Raw genomic sequence first — 21,794 nt, 5'->3', positions numbered from 1 at the left:
TTTTATTGGTCAATTTTTCATACAGTTATTGCCCTTTAATTGTTTAAAAATCCACAGATTTGTATATTACAAACCAACCAATTGGAAGAATTTCATTAAACTTCTTTCATTCTTTTCCATGAACATTTATTATAAACATGTGAAGTTGTGTACCCACACCTGGTCGCCACCTTGACTTGGTCACATCCCTCCCCCTCCCAACCCCTCAAATAAAAACAAAACAAATAATTTTTTTTTTTCATTTTCAATTTTCCATCAATATTTATAATCAACATGTAAAGTTTTGTACCCCCCCCCCCCCCCCCCCCCCCCCCCCAAAAAAAAAAAAAAAAAAAAAATTCATTTTCTGTTAATTTGATTTTGACTAATGAAATTATTTGCTTCTTTGTAACATTCTTAACTTTTTGCTGGATATATTTTTTTGCCGTTCCTCACCACAGACCCTTTCGGCGGGGGATACCAATTCATCAAATTTGCTTGTTTATGGTAGTTTTTGTCGAGCCCGCTTGCAGAAGCAAAGACATATATATATAGTTGTACAAATGGCTGTTCGATGTAAGTGCATGCGTGTGTGCATCCGTCCGGATTTGTTTGTCTGGAAGGTTTGACATGCATGGAGCAATCTCATTTATATTTGGTATGAATGTTAACCTCAGTGAGACGGAGTGTCATGCGCAAACCGCAGGTTCCTATCTCAAATGTCGAGGTCACACTTGGAGGTCAAAAGTTTTAAATTCAATAAGGACTTTGTCCGGAGCATTTCTTCTTCATGCATAGAGGGATTTTGATGTAACTTGGCACAAATGTTCACAACCATGTGACGGAGTGTCATGCGCAAGAACCAGGACCCTAGGTCTAAGGTCAAGGTCACAGAGGTCAAAGGTCAGATACAAAAATGACTTTGTCCAGACCATTTCTTTTTCATGCATGAAGGGATTTTGATGTAGCTTGGCACAATTGTTCACCATCATGAGACGGAGTGTCATGTGCAAGAACCTAGAATTACTTCCCTTTGTTGTTACTATAAATAGCATATATTGTAACTTTTGGAGGGATTTTGATGTAACTTGGCATAATTGTTCACCATCATAAGATGGAGTGTCATGTGCAAGAACCTAGAATTACTTCCCTTTGTTGTTACTATTTAAATAGCTTATATTGTAACTTTTTTATTACTGGTCGTAGAGAAAAATCAAGACCACTTTTCTGTAGTACAATATGCATGTTACATCCAATTTTGAGGTGTATTTTGACCTATCTCTACTGGTAGGGATTTTTGTATGGACTTTTTTAAAGATTTACTTCCCTTTGTTGTTACTATAAATAACTTACATTGTAACTTTTTGCAATCATTTTTTATTCAGCATAAATGTTTGCCTCAGAGACAGGGTGTCATGTGCAATTCCTAGTCCTTTTGACAGCTGACGGGCTCGAAATGTTGCCCGTGGGCATCTAGTTTCATTTCTGGGCTCTAAGTCACAAAGTATAATAGCTACAACAATAAGACTCAGCATATCTTATTCAAAGAATAAGTAGAACTATCATACCACGGCATAGGTGTCGGCATCATACCTTGGTTAAGTTTTTTGTACCAGTCTGCAGTTTGACAAAACTTTTGAGATAAGACTTTGAAACTTTCAACACTTGTGTAACATCACCATGTCCAGTTTTAGGCAAAAGTACATAACTCCATCAAGGATTTTGGCTGAATTAATGCCCCGTTTAGCTTACAAATCTTGGTTAAGTTTTTCGAACCAGCTCAAATTTTGTGTAAATTGTTTGACATATGGCTTTGAAACTTTTATCACTTGTTTATTATAATAGTCTCTATCTGTAGGCAAGAGTACAAAACTCTGTCACCTATTTTTGCTGAATTTTGGACTTGGAAATTGGCTCAGTTTTTGTACAAGTCAACGGTTTGTCAGAACTATTCGACATGTGGCTTTGAAACTTTAAACACATCTTTATCATCATGATTTCAATATGCAGCCAAGAGTATATATCTCTGTCAACAATTTTGGCTGAAGTTTGGCCCTTTTTGGACATGGAAATTGGCTCAGTTTTCGTAGAAGTCAAGGTTTCATAAAAACTATTTGACATGTGGCTTTGAAACTTTAAACATTTGTCATACTTGCCATCTGTAGGCAAGAGTACATAACTCTGTCAACTATTTTGTCTGAATCGTTTCATCATTTTAAGCCTTTGGAAAAATAGATTTGCTCTATTGAGGATACTCAAGAAAAAGTATATATATAATACATACTTGACAAACACTTGGCATGAAAGGAATGGTTGAATTGTTTCAAATTACAGTAGTGAGTGTGCTATTTCGAAAGGTGAGTTGTGGATGTTAAAAAGCAGGCACTTTTAAGGATACATACTAAGACTGTGATGTGTGATCTTAGCAGCTACATTTGGTGTAAAATATTATTTATAGTTTGTTCAGTTTTGTTAAAAAAAACGTGGCTGTCAGAATGTGAGGCTAGTTTTCCTTGTATGAAAATCTTTGAAAATCTACTCTGAAACTGCTGGCCAGATTTCAAAACAGATTCACTACAATGCTTTTGGTTTACCTTGTAAACTGTAGAGAACAAACAGACTTATAATTGGACATTTTAATGATGTCATCATTTGTCACAACAATGTACTAAAGCATATATGAGCCGTGCCATGAGAAAACCAACATAGTGGGTTCGCGACCAGCATGGATCCAGACCAGCCTACGCATCTGCGCAGTCTGGTCAGGATCCATGCTGTTCGCTTTTAAAGCCTACTGCAATTAGAGAAACAGTTAGCGAACAGCATGGATCCTGACCAGACTGCGCGGATGCGCAGGCTGGTCTGGATCCATGCTGGTCGCAAAGCCACTATGTTGGTTTTCCCATGACACGGCTCATATATTATAATTGTGCAAACTATTAGCATAATCTAATATAAATTAAATGACTAAGAATAAGAAAGATTTAAATACCAACACCCGTTGAACTAATCACAGTAAATTTATCACAATCTCTTTCGTAAAGTAAATGTTTATGAATAAATTGCTAAATATAATTACGTAGTACAATAATAATTGATTTCATGTAATATTTCACTATATACTACATTTTGCTACTACATTCTGTATAAATGTCAACATATAAATTTAAGTATTTACCTCCATGATAAAACTGTACAGTTTTCAAGCACTGAAAAACTTTTAGGCGTTCAAGTTGACCATACACTAAACTGGTAAACGAAATAACAAATGACTTAATAAATGCAACTCCTTGCTTTACTTACTTATGAGAATCAAACAGTTTTTAAATCTGCATTCAAGAGAAATGTTTTTCGATGTATACATTCTTCCTCATTTGGACTACTGTTGTACTATCTGGGGAAACTGCAACACTGAACTTCTTAATAACATGTACAAATTTCAAAAATGAGCAGCATGGATCATTCTTGATAAAGATTCGATACTCCAACTGATGATTTATTTTTACAATTACACTGGATGAAATTTTCAGAAACAGTCAATTACAAAAAAAAGTCATTTTAGTCTATAAATCCCTTAACAACTTACTCCCTAATTATATGGAAAAACTTTTTACTTATACTGAAAATAGATCATTGAGATCATATGAGCAAAAACTACTTACAGTACCAAAACCTAGACTTGAATTTTGCAGAAAATCTTTGTCTTACTCAGGATCTAAACTCTAGAACTCACTACCTTTTGATGTTAGAAATTCTGAAAACTTAAATTTGTTTAAGAGTAACTACCTTAAATGCTGGTTCTCTTGTGGGCAACAAACTGCTACAGTCCCATTAGTCTTTAATATTCATTCAGTTCACTTCAAAATTATTGATCATTTTGTGACCTATCTTTGCTGTGTTCTTTTTTTCCCTTATTTGTAATCTCTCATTGTATATTTTCTTAAACATTGTCAATCTTGTAACTGTATACATGTATATGTAAATATTATGGAGGCTCACAGGGAAGACTGGTCATGCCCAACTGTGTTGCCTGTTGAAATAAAGACATTTTATTATAATTATAATTTCATTATTATAGCGATCTCTTAGTATTTAAAGGGCAAGGAATGTCAGACAACAAGTTAATTGATTTTATATGAAAGCCATTCTCAAGCTGAAAAGAATTTTTTAAATTGGACAACTATTGAAAAAGATAAAGCAGTTTAAAATTAAAGAAAATGACTGATCATGGACGCAGTCATTTTAGTGTGTTTACACACAGCTGAATTCTTTATTTAACAAATAACGTGTTAAATAGATGAATTTAATATATTTCTTGAGTGCAAAATGTAAAACATAGTAATTTCTTCTATCATAGCTGGAAAAAGTAGAGAAATTATTTTAAAGAAATAAGTAAAACAGCTCAAATATGTATCTAGAAATTTAATAAATCTGCCATTTTGTTTTTTGTTGCCATGGAAACAAAATTGCCACCATTTTGATCAAATATTTAAATGCTAAGAAATTTCTCATTTTTAAGCCGCTTTTGAAAATTCTTTCATTTCTTTAAATGATTAAAGAAATCCTTGCAGATTGAATTAATATAAGTACAAAATTTTCTTTCCCTTTAACTATATAAATATAAGATAATAAAAATGAAAAAGCATTTTAAATACTATAGGTAATTTTTAAATACATCATCATGAAAAAAATTAGTCTAATCAAAGACAAATAATGAAATAAACAACATTAAATACTTGTTCAAATAACGTGGGAGACTTGTACAGCAGGTGGGATAATTTCAGCATTAAATCCAAGTGACTTATAAATACATACAAATTTCAGCTAGCGGCATTGTTGTTATAAACAGTTCTAATAGACTGAACATCATTCTGCAAAATTATCAAATAACATATCCTTAGACTCTTGCAATATACAAAAAACACTAAATATGTCATTCTGGAGATGTGACCATTATTAAGCACTTATTTTAAAAGGACTTTGTTGCGAAAAAAAAAATGGCTCAAACATTTAGAATATTCAAGTTCCATAAGGCTTTAAATTTTATGTTAAAAACAGATGAAACAGCTTTCCATATAGAAGTTACACGTAATTATATGGTTAGAAAAGCGCTACTTCTAAAACTGCCCTTGAGCTTTTACAGTTAATGTCAAAAAGGGAGGTAATAAAAAAACAATAGATTCAATCAAACTTTCTACTTTGCTCATCAATTTTCAAATTTTTGACAAAAATAGAGAAAACAATTATTTTAATAGGATTTAACACGAAACTGATATATATTTTGTATTTTATGTTCGTCAGCCACATTTTAAACAAAAGCATTATGAGCCTTTAACACCAAAGTGTAAACATGAAATAGAACAACCAACTGATTGATGTACAATGATACGAAAATCAATCATGGTACAAGGTTAGTACAAAATAAATTCAGACCGCATGTATAAAAAATATATAAATTTGGTAATTACCATAAGAGAGCTTCATTATTTTATCCACAACTATGTATGAGTGGTTACAATAAACTTGAAGTGTTCATCACAATCGAGCTAAAACAAATTAGTATAAACTAAAAACGTAACTATGTAAGATATGATGGTGGCTTTAAAAACGAATAAAAAATATCTGAAAGACCCTCGTTATAATATATTAGAGAGTTCATAGCAATCAAAATTAAAAAAAAAAATATATAAACTGATACAATGTGCAGATTAAGAGGAAGGGTTTTTACACAAATAGTTTAAACTCCCCCAGTGGTGTTTTTGCCACTGACTGTTCCAATGAAATATACTGATCTTTTCTTGTTTTATCCTTGTTTCCTATTTGTTTACTTTGTTTATAGATTTCTTGTGTAAACACATCCATATAAACACAGTGACTGTTCTAGGGCTTTGTTTTGGACAGGCTGCGTACATAAAAGTTGTTTTGTGACTCTCCGACTTTGATACCACATTTACAGTCATATAATCAGATCTTAATTCAGGGTGACAATAGTTGAACTAGCTGTTCCTTCCAAATAGAGCTAGCTGATAGCTGATATGTACTAATATACACTTAATTTCTTTTAAAGTCTTGATAGAATAATTTAACCAAATGACTAGAGCACAGTGTCTATAATGAGGTTTTCTATACCACTTTACTTTCACACAGACGTCTTAGTTTGTTGATTCTAGCCATGGGTAAAGATCCAATATCTTTAAACATGCTATGTAAGAATGAGTGGCAATGAAGACTCTCTTTCCCCAGAACCGTTTCCTTAAAGAGATCAGTGACTTCACTAAAGTTTGTACACCTGAGAATTTTATCTCTGTTACTGAGAATTATCACTAGAGATGCACGCATCAAAATCTTTTGGCCTTCATTAAAAAGGCAGTCCCAAATACGTAACACAGTGTCAACAGGTAGCACATCAGCAAAAAGACAGATAAACCATTTCATTCCTATTAGACACCATGACAAACCTTGAAGTTCAAGATGATGATAAATGTCTGGAGCCTTCCATCTGACAAGTTCACCAAGCACTTCTTGGTCAAGTTTTACAGCATGCATATCTGGATGGAAGTATTCCGGAAGAATATTGTTTATCAAGGTATCCATAAGCCAGAATACTTTCTCTTCATAGCTGTCCTCGCCTTTCATTACCAGCAACAGCAACCCAGCCACAAAGTTCATCCCCTGACAGTAACCTATAGTCCTGTTTCGATGTCCTACAGCTATTAAAATATTAAATAGCGGTTTCTGTAAACTTGTGGCACTCTGGTTGCTAGCAAAATATCTATTGTCTAGGAATGTTCTGTGAATATCCAGAGTGATTGTATCAACAAGTTCTTTATTATGGTCCATTTCAAGCATTTGTTGATAAAGGTGTGGGTTGTTCTTCATTCTCTCATTGGCTCCACTTAGACACATCCATGCCTTGGGGCGTTCAGCAGACGGAATCCCTTTTCTACAAAATCTCTTCACTGTTCCCGATTTTGCTATGGAATTCTTGTTCCCAATCACCTGCTGCCATCTTCTTGCTCTCCTGGTCATTACTGGAAGATATTCGGACACAAATTCACTGTAAACTGTATGTTCGAATGATTTAGAAATATTAAACCCATAACCATCTATATCACTTTGTGCAATTTTGTCCGACATGTCTCACTGATGATGTGTCTGCATCAATAAAAATTATTTGCATGAGTTGGGTATAAATAATCGACTACATCTGTTACTCTGTGGCCCCGCCCACTAGCCGGTGCAATGCACGGAAACAATTTACTCGGAGTTTTACCTTGATTGACATTGATCCGAGATACCGAAAACGGACAGGACAAATGTTTGTACAGTTGTATAAATAATTGTATACCTCATAAATCTGCAGCTTCTCTATGTATAATAGTGGTTTGTGTCATTGTCATGTATTATTTCATTTAAGAAAAGAAATGTGTTCTTTTAACAGCTAGATATGATCACTGGCCGGGTAGATTTCACTGTGAATCCGAGAATGAACTTTGGACGATACAGACGTCGTAAATTATAAATTTCATCTACATCTACATCTACATGATACTTCCAACAATCATTAACGATTATGACTGGAAGGCGTTGTCTGGGCAGTGTTAAAAATGAGAAAACTCATTAGGTGCAAAGAATAAAAATTACTACAGGTGCTAAGTTAAAAAACATAGTGAAGGAAGTTACTGCAGATGTACAGTGGCCAGCCGCTCAGCAAATATGTTGAGGCTGGGGCTGGACTGTACATATTGGGGAAGGCCATTCCATAGTCTGATTGTACGGGGGAAGAAGGAATTCATGTGGTATTGAGTACGGGACTGTGGAATTAGGTAGTTCAGGTTTCTGGTCGGAGTTAGATGGTTATGGTCGACACATACATGATTTGTTCGGATTTTGTAAAAATAGATGAGAGAAGATTGTATGCGCCGTTGTTCTAAAGTTTGCCAGTTTAGGGTGTTAATCATCTGGGTTACACTGCTTGTATAGTTATAGTCGTTAAAGATAAACCGTGCAGCTGATCTTTGCACTTTTTCGACTTTGTATGAGAGGGACTTTTGCCAGGGGTGCCAGATGGATGAGCAATACTCGAGTTGTGGACGGACATAGGTGTTATAGGCTTTCTCTTTGACCTTTTTGTTTGTTGTCTGAACATTTCTTTTGATGAATTTAAGAGAGTTGTTTGCTTTAGAGGAAATAGTATTAATATGTTTAGACCAGTTTAAGTCTTTAGTTAGTGTAACACCTAAGTATTTAGCGGTATCGGTAGATTTCAGTTCCTTGTCATGCAGGGTGTAAGGAAACATGACAGGGTTTCGTTTGCGAGTAATTCTCAGCACCTCACACTTGTCTGGATTGAATTCCATTGACCAGTCCTGTTCCCACTTTTCAAGGGCGTACAAATCTTTTTGTAGTGTTTGGGCATCAGATGAGGACTTGACTGTAAGGTATACTATGGTATCATCTGCAAACAGTCTTGCCTTACTTCTAATAGAATCTGGTAGGTCATTAATGTAAGCCAGAAAGAGACAGGGCCCTAGGACGGATCCCTGAGGGACACCGGACAGGACAGGCAGGGTGTCAGAAGTGCAGCCGTCTACAACTACTCTTTGGGTTCGACCCTTCAGAAATGACTTTATCCACTGTGATACCAGAGGGTGGACACCCAGCTCATTAAGTTTAAATATCAATTTGTTGTGATCAACCTTGTCGAATGCTTTACTAAAATCCATTACTATTACATCTGTTTGTTGACCTTGCTCAAGGTTGTCGTAAACTTCTTGTGTAAAGCTGATCAGTTGTGATTCACAGCTATGCTTAGATCTGAAGCCATGCTGGTACTGGCTTAAGAGGTCATTATTGTCAAAATGTGTCATGATGTTGGAGACTAGAATGTGTTCCAATAATTTGGAAGCTATGCAGGTGAGAGATATTGGCCTGTAGTTACTGGCCTTGGATTTCGGGCCTTTCTTATAAACAGGGGCGACAACTGCACTTCTCCAATCTGGCGGGACACAGCCAGTTTCCAGGGATGACCTAAATATAATTGTAAGGATGGGCGCTATCTCGTGGTGTAGCTCTTTTAGAACTCTTGGTGAGAGTTCATCTGGGCCAGAGGCTTTGTTTGGAGAGAGCCCCTGCAGGAGTTTATCAACACCCTCTTCTGTAACGGAGATCATGGGCATGTTGGGTGCTGAAGTGTTTGTAGTAACTTTTTTGCAGAGTTGCTTCAAACTGAGTGGTTGTGGTTTTGAGAAGACCGACTCAAATTGCCTATTTAGTATATTGGCCTTGGTGGCAGGGTCAGTATATGTTAGACCCTCATGCTTAAGAGGTGCTACACCACAATTTTCTGTTTTCTTATGTTTTATGAAGGAATAGAATTTCTTATTTTTACCTGGTTGTGAATCGTCCATGAATATGACTGATTCTAGGTAAGACCAGTATGAGTTCCTTAGCTGTTTTTGGATGCTATATTTAAGGGCTTTGAAGGTGTTACTTTTACATGGGGATTGGTTGGATTTCCTCAATTTAGTGTACATTTTATCACGCTTGCAGATTTGCTGTTGAAAATTCTATGTTCTGTATAAAATTAACAATATACTGACATTGTTGTTGATCATGATACAAAGCCTTTTTACACAAAGCAAAATCCAAGAAAGTGTTTTCAATATTTTTCTGTAGAACTATACCTTGAGGTCATATTCCAGAAATCATTGGAGGAAGGATCACTTGGAACCATCCCAGTGGAAATCTGCATTATGTTTCCCCCATTTTTAAAAAAAGGTGATAGGTCAAATCCAGTAAATTATTGGCCAATTTCATTAACATGTGTCCTATGCAAAGTTCTTGAACACATTGTTTTCTCATCTATTGTTAAGCACTTCACCAACCATGGTATTCTGTATGACCTACAGCATGGATTTAGGGAAAAAAGATCATGCATTACTCAGTTAGTAAATGATCTGGTCACTTAAGTCTACAATAAGAAACAAGTAGATCTTATACTACCAGGTTTTAGTAAGGCTTTCGACAAGGTTAGCCATGAGAATGTCCTAAAAGTGCATGAATACAGAGTCGGAGGTAACACACTAAGATAAGTCAAAGGCTTCTTAGATAATAGGATCCAGTCAGTAGTCCTAAATGGCACTACCTCTGATGCCATCCCAGTATCATCAGGTGTCCCACAGGGGTCTGTACTTGGTCCCCTGCTCTTCCTAGCTTACATAAATGACCTCTCACAAAACGTCAGTTCCAAAGTCCGTCTGTTTGCAGATGAGATGACATGGCAATATATCTAGCTCTGTCATCTGCAGACCAATCTGTCACTCTCCAAAATGACCTCAAACTTCTAGAAAAGTGGGAGTTCAACCTCTCCAAGTGTTGAGTGATCCACGCCACTAGAAGGAAACATCCTATCCCTACCCAGTATTACCTGCATGGAGTCTAACTTGAATCGGTCAGCACAGCTAAATACCTACGCGTTGATATCTCAAATGACCTATCATGGGACAATCACATAAACAGGTCAACCAAGAAAGCTAACCAAACTCTAGGGTTCTTACGAAGAAACATTAAGGTCAAATCACAACCCATTAAGACCATTGCTTACCAGACTCTAGTCCGACCCCAGCTCGAATATGCCTCCGAGGTATGGTTGCCCCACACCCAAACTCAAATTGACCAAATTGAAAGCGTCCAAAGGAGAGCCGCCCGTTGGATCAAGACCGACTACGGCCGTAATTCTAGTGTAACAGATATGCCACACTCTCTGAACCTCCGTCGACTGGATTTAAGGCGTTTAGATTCTAGGTTATCACTATTCTATAAGATTCATCATGATCTGGTTGCTATCCCAATTGTAGATTACCTGACCCCAGTGACCCGTTGTGTCTGCTATGGCCATTCCCTAAGTTAACAGTTTCACAAAATTTTCTTTTTTTTTCTTTTTTTAGTTCAATGTCTTTTTTTTTTCGAAAGGGTGTTCTTGTCTAAATAAATGTAGGTTTGGGTCAACCCAATAATTCAAAAAAAAAAAAAAAAAAAAAAAAAAAAAAAAAAACTTTGGGGGTTTTTTTTTGGGCTCACCTGCCCCAATAGTGAAAAGGTTTGGGGCTTTTGTGATCATGCGCGTCGTCGTCCGCCCGAAACTTTCGGGGGGAAACCACTGTAGGGGTTTCACTTTTTTTGGGGGATCTTTATGAAAGTTGGTAAGAATGTCATTTTGATGTTATTTTGGGTTTCAAGTTCGAAACGGGGTTACGTGCGGCCCAAAAACTAGGTCAGTAGGTCCAAAAAATAGAAAAACCTTGTGAACTCTCTAGAGGAAATATTTTTCAAAAGATCTTCATGAAAATTGGTCAGAATTTTCCCACCTTGATGTTTTTCTAGGTAAAATTTTCAAAATGGGTTACTTTTGGCCATCAAAAGCTGGTCAGTAGGGTCAAAAAAAAAAAACCCTTTGTGCCCTCTAGGGGGGGGCCTATATTTAAAAGGGGGTTTCTTCAGGGAAAATTGATCAAAAACTTTCCTTTGATGATATCTAGGTAAGTTCGAATCTGGGTCCCCGTGCCTTTTAAAAAAACTAGGTCAGTGGGTTTCAAATAATAAAAAATAAATTTTTTGTGACCCCCCTTTTTAAAAGGCCCCATATTTTTCATGGGATCTGTTTTTGGAAATTTGGGGTTTTAAAAGGTTCATCTTGAGGTTATCTGGCCCCAAATTCAAAAAAAACTGGGTAACGTGCGGTCAAAAAAGGGGGTTCAGTAGGTCTAAAAATAAAAAAAAACCTTTGTGCCCTTTCTCTAGGGGCCCCAAATTTTGGGCTGAGATCTTCATAAAAAAATTGCTGGGTTTGTTCATCTTGTGATATCTGGGTTTCCAAGTTCGATACAGGGGTCTTTGTTGGCCCAAAAAACCTAGGGTCTTTTTAGGGTTTTTAAAAATAAAAAAAAAAAAATTTGTGTTCTCTCTAGGGGAACCATTTTTTGAAGGGTTTCTCCATAAAAATTTGGGTTCAAAAATTGTTCTTTAAAGATATCAAGTCAATTTTGGGAAAAAACTGGGTCACATGCAAATTAAAAATTTAAGGCAGTGGGTTTTAAATTTAAAAAAAAAAAACCTTTTGTGACCTCTTTAGGCCATACTTTTAAAAGGGGAAATTTTGTTAAAATTTTGGGTTTCTGAATGTTATCTTGATGATATTAGGTCAAATTTAAAACCCGGGGTTTAAAATGGGGTTTAAAAATAGGGGGGGAAAGAAAGGTCTAAAATTTTTAAAATTTTTTTGACCTTTTCTAGAGGCCATTTTTTGATGGATCTTCATAAAAATTGATCTGAATTTTTTAAAATTTGATGTTTACTAGGTCAGTTTGGAAAACGGGGTTTCACGTGCGGTCAAAAAACTAGGCCGTAGATATAAAAATAAAAAAAACCTTGGGACCTCCTAGGGGGCCATATTTTTATGAGATCTTCATGAAAATAAGTGGAATGTTCACCTTGATGATATCTGGGGGTTTAAAGTTCAAAACAGGGTCAGTACCTTAAAAAACTGGGTTTCAATGGGTTCAAAATGGGAAAAACCTTGGGGACCTTTTCTAGGGGCCCTTTTTTTTCAAGGGTTCTTCATAAAAAATTTGGGTTTTAGAATTTTTATTTTGTTTAATTTTTTGGTTTAAAGTTAAAAACCCTGGGTCCCCATGGCTCAAAAAACTGGGTTTCACTATTTTCAATAATAAAAAAAAAAACCAAAACCGTCATATCAAAACGGGGGGTCATGGGGGAAAAGAAAATTGAGCGTTTTCAGGACCTTTTGGTCCTCTTGTTTTTTGGAAAATTTCATAGGATTTGTTTTTACATTTTTACTTTCCTTTTTCTATGCTTATCTTATAATGCAAACTACGCTTTTGCTTAATTATTTGGGGGAAATAAAAAAATTTTTTAATGTTGCAATAAATTTAATGCTTCTTAGAATATTCCAGTTAGCAAATTCCTTTTTGGGGTTTTGAAGCATTTTGGGCCCTTGTATGCAAGATGTTGCATTTTTTTTCCTTTTTCTTGTTTTTAAATTAAAAAGTTGTTTCATATGTTTGAACATTCAAAATGAATTTTTTAAAATGCTTCTGCCCAAAAAAATTTTAAAAAATTGATGTTACGTTTTTTAAATAAAAAAGGGTTTATTTTTGTTTCCCAAAGGGTAGGTGAATTTCTTATCTGCTGGTTTTTTTTAGGGCTTCTTCCCCAAAGTCTGTCGCCACAAAAAAAAATGTTCCTCGTTTTTCGGGTAAAAGGGGAAATGTTTGACTTAACAAAAATAAATTTGTAAAAAAACCTTTTAAAAACCGGGAATTTTCATCCCAAGGGTGACTATTGAATAGATGTGCTAGGGAAATTTTTGGGTTGTATCAATACTAATTTTTGGAAAAATTTTAAAAATTTAAATAAAAATTTAATTAAATTGTGGCTTTATGGTCAAGTTTTTGCTTTTGGACTGGAAAGGGCCATTAAAAAAGTGATTTTTTACATGACATCGGGGAAATTTAAATTTTAAATTTTTTTGGGGGTTTTTTAAAATTTTTTTTTATTTTTAAAACCCTTTTTTCTACCCCGGGAAAAAACCCTAAACTTTGGCAATATAGTTAGTACAAACTTTTGGCTGCCAGTCTATATAGGGAGCCTTTGTAAAATTGGGTTTTGAAATTTTGGGGTTTTTCAAAAATTATTTGGATTTGGAACGGGAAATTTTAAATTTTTTTTAAAGTGATTTTGCTACTGAAATTTCGGTTTTGGAATTTTCTGGTCGTTTTAAATCATTTAAAATGCCATTTGTAGGAGGGTTTATTTAGTTTTCCCTTTGATAGGTTTTTAGACAAAGTTTATAATATTTTTTTGTAAAATTCCATTTTGCATTGAATATTTCTGAGTTATATATAGTTACTTTCCCCCCCCCCTTTTCCCCGCTTTTATTTCTAAAAATGGGGCTGGTCCATCTTTCCAAAATTTTGGGCAGTACCCCTTTTTTTATTCCCAAAGGGGGGTTTGCCTTTAAAATTTTACTACTGAATAGCGAAAAGTGCAGACAATGATCAGAAAAGAAAGGGTGTGGGAGGCTGATCTTTGGGCTGCCCCTGGTGGGAAAGGCGAATCATTGCCGCCGGGAGGCTAAGGGTAAAAAGGTTTAATAATTTTCTGCCATTTGTAGTTGGAATTTATGTTAACTAAATCAGGTCATGTTTTTTCACAAAAGGTTTTTTAAAGGAAAAAAAAGACAATGGATTTTTTCATGAAAAAATCATTTTTGTTTTAAAAAAATTAGTCTAAAAGGTATCAGTTTTTGAAAAAATTTCCCCGAAACAAATTTATGTCTGATCTAGGGTCTTACCCCAGATTTCCAAAAAAGGAGGAAAATTTGTACTTGTTTTTGGTAGGTGTATTTCACGAAAGATTTCCCGGCCCTTTTTTTAAAAAAGAAATTTAAAAGGGTTTAAAAATTCGGGGAAAAGGTAAATTATTCTTGAAGATGCCTTACATGTCAAAAAAAAAGTGCGAAATTTTCTGTAACCGCCGATTTTATTAAATTTTTTTGTGCAAAAATGTATACATACATCTTTTGATATGAATAAAAATTCATAAAACAGTTTTGCAATTGGAAATTGCAGATGATGATTTCGCGTCCGGTATTTAATGTCGGGGTTTTAGTTTTCCCCCTTTTTTACTTTCAGTCTTTTTAAAGTTGTTGTTTTTACAAGGATCTCAGTATTATGTACTTAAGGGTATTTTTGCACCCCTTTTTTTATTTGAAATGAAATTTTTTCATTTTTGTCAATTTTTTCAGTCACTTAAAGGTAAAAAATTTTTTGTTTAAAAGAATTTGTGATAATTGAAAACTTGTTTTATCAATTTTTTGGTTATTTCATTAAGGTTTTAACTGTATTGTTTATCCTTAAAAAAAAAAATCTTGTTCATTTAAAGGTTTTGGGTTTAAATGGATCATGAGGGAGGGAAAACTTTTGAATATAACCCCTTCTTGTGAAAATTGTGGAAATTTTTATTTTAAAATTAACACTTTTCCCAAAACTTAGGGACAATTTGTGTGTATTTATTTTTTAAAAAATTTGGGTTTGATATAAATAATTAAACCAAACATTGATCCGTGGCGGGAAAAACCGTGCTACGATCTTCAAATATTTGCCCCACTTTTGGTATATTCTCTTCTTTCAAAAATTTTTATAAAAAATTTCCCTGTTAAAAATTTTATGATTTATTTTTTTTATTATTTTTTGATCTATTCCCTATGCAAACCACTACTGAAAAATTTATGGGTGGTTTTCATGTAATAATTTAAATTCGGTTAGTTTTAAAATTTTAGTAAAATTTTTTTGATTGTATTTTATCCCGGGTTTTCCCGGTATTAAAAATTTCCCGGTTCTTGCATTTTTTTAAACATATTTCATTTAAAAAAAATTTTGTTACATTTTAAAAAATTCCCGATTTTTTTCTTCGCAACCACATTCATAAAAATAATGCTTAAGATTTTTATATTTAAGCAAGGACCCAAAATTTTAAAAACCAAATTTTTACAAGGTAGCAGTTTTAGTCCCGTTGTTTCTGCCATTTGCTTTAAATGCCTTTTTTGGGTTTCCCCATTGTGGCTTGTTTTGATTTTGTTAGTATTTTTGGGGGGTTTTTGGGTTAAATTTTCCCAGAGTGCAAAATAAAAAAAATGATTTTGGGTTTTGGGGGACCAGTCTTACAATGCAAAAATTGCCCTTGGTCAGTTTTTAAAACTTTAGCTGCGAATCGGGCCAAAACAATTAGTTTTTGACCCGGGGGATCAAATTTTACTGAAAAACAAACAGAAAATTTTTATGCCCTTTTAAACATGGATTGGGGAAATTTCAGTGATATTTTGGTGGGAAAAAAAACCAAATTAAAAAAAGGGAAAATTTTAAAAGTAAAAAATTTTAAAAAGGGGAACAATCAAATTTTTTTTATGATTATTCAAGACTTCAAGTTTTTTGAAAACTTTTTTGGGTTTTTACCCTTTTTTGGAACTATTTTTTTTATAAAGAAATGGTTTTTTTTCAAATTTACAAAAAAAAGCCCAAAGGATGAAAAGTAGATGGATTAATGAGGAAATCTTAACCTTTGCCCTGCTAAATTTCTAAAATGGACTGTTCCGTTATTCAGTTTGGGCAGTACCATTTATTATTCAAAAGGGTATTCACTGAAAATTTACTAACTGAATAGCAAATAATGCAGACCATGATCAGCCTGCATGGCGTGCAGGCTGATCTTGGTCTGCATTGGTCGCAAAGGCAGAATCGGCTAAAGGTTAAAGCTACTTTTTACCAGGGATGAAATTTATTAACATGTTCATTTCCATGACACTTGGCATAAAACGTATGTATATTACACTGAAAAATGATAGTGGGTAAAAATAAGTGTTACATTTTTTTTAAAAAAAAGCAAGAAGAATGTAACAATGGTTTACGCCCTACTGCACAATATTTTGGTGATTTAATAGGATACCTTGAGGCTTAAAAAATTCATTTGACAATAAGTTGTTGTCACTGGTTACTTTCACAGTATCAACAATTTGTGAAATTTTTGAGACAGTAAAAAATAGCTTAAGAAGATAGATGTGTTTTATTATTTCAGGTATAATTATTATTGTTATGATCTTATTTCTGCTTTGTATGTTTTCTATGAGAATTGTTATGTAAATTTTTTACATATATTGTATTTTTAGGTTCTATTTTTTATATCATATTCATCAACGTCATACCATATTTGCAAGCAAAACAGAATAATAAAAATATGATAAATTAGATACCTTGTCTTAGTATTGTCTGAGTCTTATTTCTACCTTATTCAGTGAGAACTATATGTATAGGTGGATGATCCGGCATCCAGCGTCAACATCGCATCTGAAACTGCTGGTCAGAATCATACCAGACTTGGTCAGCAGTATCCTGTCATAGACCTCTCCCGAATTTGTTCACATTGTTCCGCTTGGCTTCTTTTAGGGGCCACCCAAACTTAAAATAGAGAAAAAAAGCTTTAAACAACTTTTCTCATACATCATTAGTTGCTCACCTTTATTTAGGTGCGTACAATCACCCGTCGGGCCCCACCAGAACTAAAACTTAAAAAAGGTCTCTGCCTTGTAAAGCATAATAAGCCCATCGGCAACCTGGCTACGCAATACTAAGATAAATCAAAGCGTAAAAAGCGGATGGGGGTGCAATCAATTTTTTTTTAAAATTACAAAAAAACGGGGAAATTGTTAATATAAACTAAAAGAATTTTTTTTGGCATTTTTTTTTTAATTCGGTTTTGGTTTAAAAATTTAAACCCTTTTTCATCCCAGTCATTTTTAATACACACTGATTCATCTTTAACGAATATTTTTGAGTGTTTGGAGGAAAACACAACAAAATTTACATCAAAAATTTTTTTACTTGAAAAAATAATATAGTTTTTTCCCCCCAAAAAAATAGCCCTTTTAAGTTTTCTTTTTAAGCTTTTGGGCAGTGTCGCGTGAATTTTTATACACACTGTTTTAGTCCTATAATACTGGGGTTTTTCATGAGATTTTGGAAGAAAAAACACAAAATGCACCTCAAAAGTCGTTCGCAGCTAGAAAATGCGGGGACATTAATCAAAAAACTTAAAATTTTTAGTAAAACCCCGAGAAAAAATCGAAAATGAAAACTGGCGAAACAAACCCCGTTTTACTTTTTATACATTTTTTTGTACCCAGATAATTGAGACGCACATGAGAAAAACCAGATAGTGCTTTAGCAAACAGCAAGGTTTCGACCAAGGTGGTGTAGGGGCCGCTTTTGTTTTGGCCCCCTGTGGTCACAAATGCACTATTTTTTTTTTCCATGGTCGACTCAATAATTTTTGCGAAGTGAGCAAATCTGTTTTGAAACAATTCAATTTTAAGTTTCAAATCTGTTACCGACGATTGCACAGTCTGACACTTGCCTTTCAAAAAGGCGAGTATTAGTAATCTCGCGCCCCCTTTTCAGGTTACAATTTGAGAAATCGTGTAAGTAGCCACTATAAAAGCGACTTGAAACACTTTCACTGGGCGCCCCTGGGGGTTTCCACGTGAAAATTTTTTTTGTCAGACAAATTATACCAAATACGTGTATCTATGCATACTTTAAGTATTTATTTTGTAATATGCTGAAATTATCCAGGGGGAATTTTTTTAGAAAAAACAGTTTTGATTCTCAGGCAGGTACATTTGCAAACCATTCGAATAAATTTTAACGAATGTTCTTTTATTTTGTTCACTCTCGTTTGTAAGCATTTTTTAGTATATTTTTTTTCTTGAAAACGATAATGTACTGTTCAATTAATCAAAAAGTCGTTCTTTTCATAAATATCCACTAAATTGTGTTTTTAGTTTTAAATTGGCAGTATAACCCCTGGGGAAAATCCATATCACTGCTGATTTCGATTTTCTTTAACAGTGTCCCATCCCAGGGAATTTGGTCTTTTTAAGCAAAGACGGAAGCCGAATTCCTCGATTCGATTTTTCAAAGAAACTAATTTTTTATTTTTGATCAAAAAATAACCAAATAAAGGCGGCTAAGGAAAAAAATGAGTATTTCACCAAAGTAAAGGGTTTTTTATCAACGATGAAAAGTTTTGGCCTGAAAATGGAAAACTGTTTTTTTTAGAGAAAATGAGCTGGTAAGGGGGCAAGCAAGACCCTTTTGACGAAAAACGGGATGTACAATCAGAGGTGTCGCAGTATTACCGATTCAAGGAATGCCGCTCTGGGGGGGCTTAATTTAAAATGTGCAGAATTTTTTTAAAAAATTTTAAAAAAAATCCAAAATATGCTAAGACGGCAAGCCCGCAAAGACGGAAGTCATTTTTATTGATATACCTGGTGCAAATTTACGTAATTCACCTTTCCCGTGGTTTAAAGGCGCCCATCCTTCTATCAATCCGTCCGTAGAAATTTTTACTATTTTTCATCAATGCTTGTGAAAAAAAATAGAGAAAAGGGGAAAATTTTACAGATGCCCACACACAAAAACGAAAAGTTGAGGCTCGGTTTGATTGAGCCTTTTCAGGGGACGGTAGGGGAAAATCATGCTACCTTTCCGCTCAGCCCGGGATGGGGAAAAAAAATTTACACATGCTAAAGTACATAAGCAATTTAGAGACTCCCGTTTTATTCAAACGGCGGTAACATGGAACCTTAAATGAACACAAAAAAAAATTTTCAGTAAATTCATTGAATTTCATTTTCTCCTTAATCCTTTGTGCGGCAAAAGAGAAATGAAGGGTTTGTCCTCACTGTTTTTCCATAACAAAACAATTTTTTTATCTTTGGCCATACCCCTTTTTTGTGGAAATTACACATACATTGAAATACCAATGCATCGCCAAAGAAAACACCCGGGGTTTTTGCTAAATGATTTTTTGGTTGAAACCCGAAGGGGTTGAGCCTAAAATTCCCGGGTATTCCAAGCTTGCAAAAAATACAGACTAACCATTTTCACTAAAAGAAGTTTAAATCCGCTGTAAGGTTTTCCCCTTTTTTTTTTTGGGACTAATCGACAGTTTTTTTTATTGTTTTTTTTCTGAACATTGTTCTACGTGGGTTGATTTTTTCAACATATGTAAATCAAAAAGGGTTAAAGAATCGTTTTTTCGTTTTTAAAAATTATTTTTTAATTGTTGACCATCGAGCTGACGGGGCCTAATTTTTAAAAGCAAAGGGTGTATTCCTTTAAAAAAATTCAGAAAACCGCAGACGTGCCCGAAGCGATAAAATTTTCCCGTGAAAAAAAATAGTTCAAAACTTAAAGAAAAGTTTTCTCGTTGGCCTTAAAACATAATGCACCGTCAGTAAAAAAACAATATGATCTGAACTTTTTTTTATTATTTATTTTAACGAATTTTTTTAGGTCGTTTGAAGGAAGTCTTCAACATATAACACTCTCGAACCTCTTTCCCTGAGGAACCACCCCCGAGGGTAGAGAGAGAGGCCTTTTCCTTTTTTAATGCTGAGCCCCAAAAAGGGGAGGTACTGGTCCCATTTTTTCACGTCTTTGGATGACGGGGCCGGGGGATCGAACCAGACCTCCCGCACCCAAGCGGACGTCCCCCACTAGGCTATCGAGGCGGTTTTTCTTTTGTATGGATTAATCTCATGGATTCTTTCCCTGCCCCTTTTTTGAATGAAAAGGGAGATATGGTAGGGAAAGCAAAGATAAACTGCTTTTTTTCTTTTAAAACAAGGTATAAAAAAATTAAATGTTTTGGTATTTCTTTGTTTTAAAAAAATAGTTTTTCTTCTGAATTTCTTCCTTTATTTTTTTTTATCCTTATTTTTACGTTTTTTTAACGACCGTTTTATATTATTTATTATTTAAAATTTTACTTTATCGTTTTAAAAAAACCTTAAGGTGATGCAAAATTGGTTTAAATTTTGTTAAAGATTTCCTTTTTTTAAAAATTATATCTGGTTATTAATTGACGTGCTCCCCTGTAACATGGAAAAATACCGTTACAGTTTTTAAACCCCGCTCTGCGGCTAATCCCCAAAAATTTTTGGTGTATGGGGCCCAGATTACATAGGTAAAAGTTAACGGCAGTACCACCTTTAGCACCAAAACCACAGGGATTTCATATAAATTTTATATCAAAAGACTCTATTTTTCAACTCACTGTTCATAGTCAGGATATTATGCTTTTTCATGAAAAAGGTTTAAAAGTAGGCGGGGGCAGGGTTTTAAGGAAAAAGGGCGGCGCATTACCTCTGGTTTTAAATTACCATTTTTTCTCGATATTTAATATTTTAAACCCATATAATACTTTCAAGTTAAATATTAATTCCTTGCAAAACCCCGAATCATTTGTTTTTAGGGGGCTTTACTTTGTTTTAACAAATTACATCATTCCGGGTTTTTAAATTTTTTATTTAATGAAAAATTTTAAAGAAGTTGTCATTTTTATAAACGTTAATAAAAAAAGAAAAACTACAGAGTTTTTTTAAAAAAGATTTTAAAACAAAAAGAATCAAAAAAGTACATAACGAGATTTAAGTCGGGTTTAAAAAATTTATCAGACAAAAGGCTTGTAATTTGACTTTCCCATCAATTAAAAAATCTTATTTAGTATATCAAAAGTTGGGGTTTTCCTGATGTAGTTCTAAGTATGTGTGCCCCCATAAAAGAAACGTTTGATTTCTTTTAAGAAAAATTTAAACAAAGCTTTTCAACGGGGATTTTGGGTTTTTCCCGAGATTTTTATGTGTATGGTTCTTTTTCTTATTCAAAACTGCACGGGAAATCGAAAAAGCGGGTCTTGGGGGGAGATACAGTCTAGACCCCCCTGACTTCTACTGTTGTTGTAGGGGTCGGGGCGTTTGTACAAAAATTTTTAACAAGGGAGTGGAGTTTTTAAAAACAACAACCCAGAATTTAAAAAAGTAGGTTGCAAAATTTTTTTAAAGTTTTGGTGTCCGATAATTTAATCGTGACATCAGTACATTTTATTCAGGCCCGGCTAAACAAAATTGATTTTCAGAAATGTGTAGAATATACAACCCTTTCCCAAGAATGTGAAAGTTGTGTTTGGGGTGGGTTCCCAAAACTCCCGTTTTATGCCTTGGGTATTGTTTAAAACCCCCTTTTAGGTGCCTGCTTTTTTAATTTTTTCTTTTACTGTTTCCCGGATACCGGGGCCATAAAATCAGATCCCCTTCCCAAAATTCCGTTTGGTTTTGTTCCCCCATTTTTTTTTCGTTTGGGGGAAACCTTTTTTTTATCTGGGGAAATAAAAAG

At 34.3% G+C, this 21,794-nt stretch overlaps 2 protein-coding genes across 2 annotated transcripts in view; one reads left to right on the top strand and one right to left on the bottom strand.

Moving 5' to 3' along the window:
* Positions 1–5,513: 5,513 nt before the first annotated feature.
* On the bottom strand, positions 5,514–7,246 carry LOC123564105 (growth hormone-regulated TBC protein 1-A-like). The gene has a single exon (XM_053536756.1). It carries the CDS (start codon positions 7,114–7,116, stop codon positions 6,103–6,105), a length of 1,014 nt encoding a protein of 337 aa, XP_053392731.1. The 5' UTR covers positions 7,117–7,246; the 3' UTR covers positions 5,514–6,102.
* LOC123564106 (peroxiredoxin-like 2A) overlaps positions 7,233–21,794 on the top strand; it is a 150,071-nt gene continuing 135,509 nt past the window's right edge. The window contains exon 1 of the mRNA XM_053536758.1: positions 7,233–7,362. The gene's annotated coding sequence lies outside the window, so the exon portion shown is untranslated. The remainder of the gene's footprint in view (positions 7,363–21,794) is intronic.

The sequence above is a fragment of the Mercenaria mercenaria genome, chromosome 2 (genome assembly GCF_021730395.1).
Source record: "Mercenaria mercenaria strain notata chromosome 2, MADL_Memer_1, whole genome shotgun sequence".
Classification (NCBI taxonomy): domain Eukaryota; kingdom Metazoa; phylum Mollusca; class Bivalvia; order Venerida; family Veneridae; genus Mercenaria; species Mercenaria mercenaria.
This window is presented reverse-complemented; position numbering and strand designations above follow the sequence as displayed.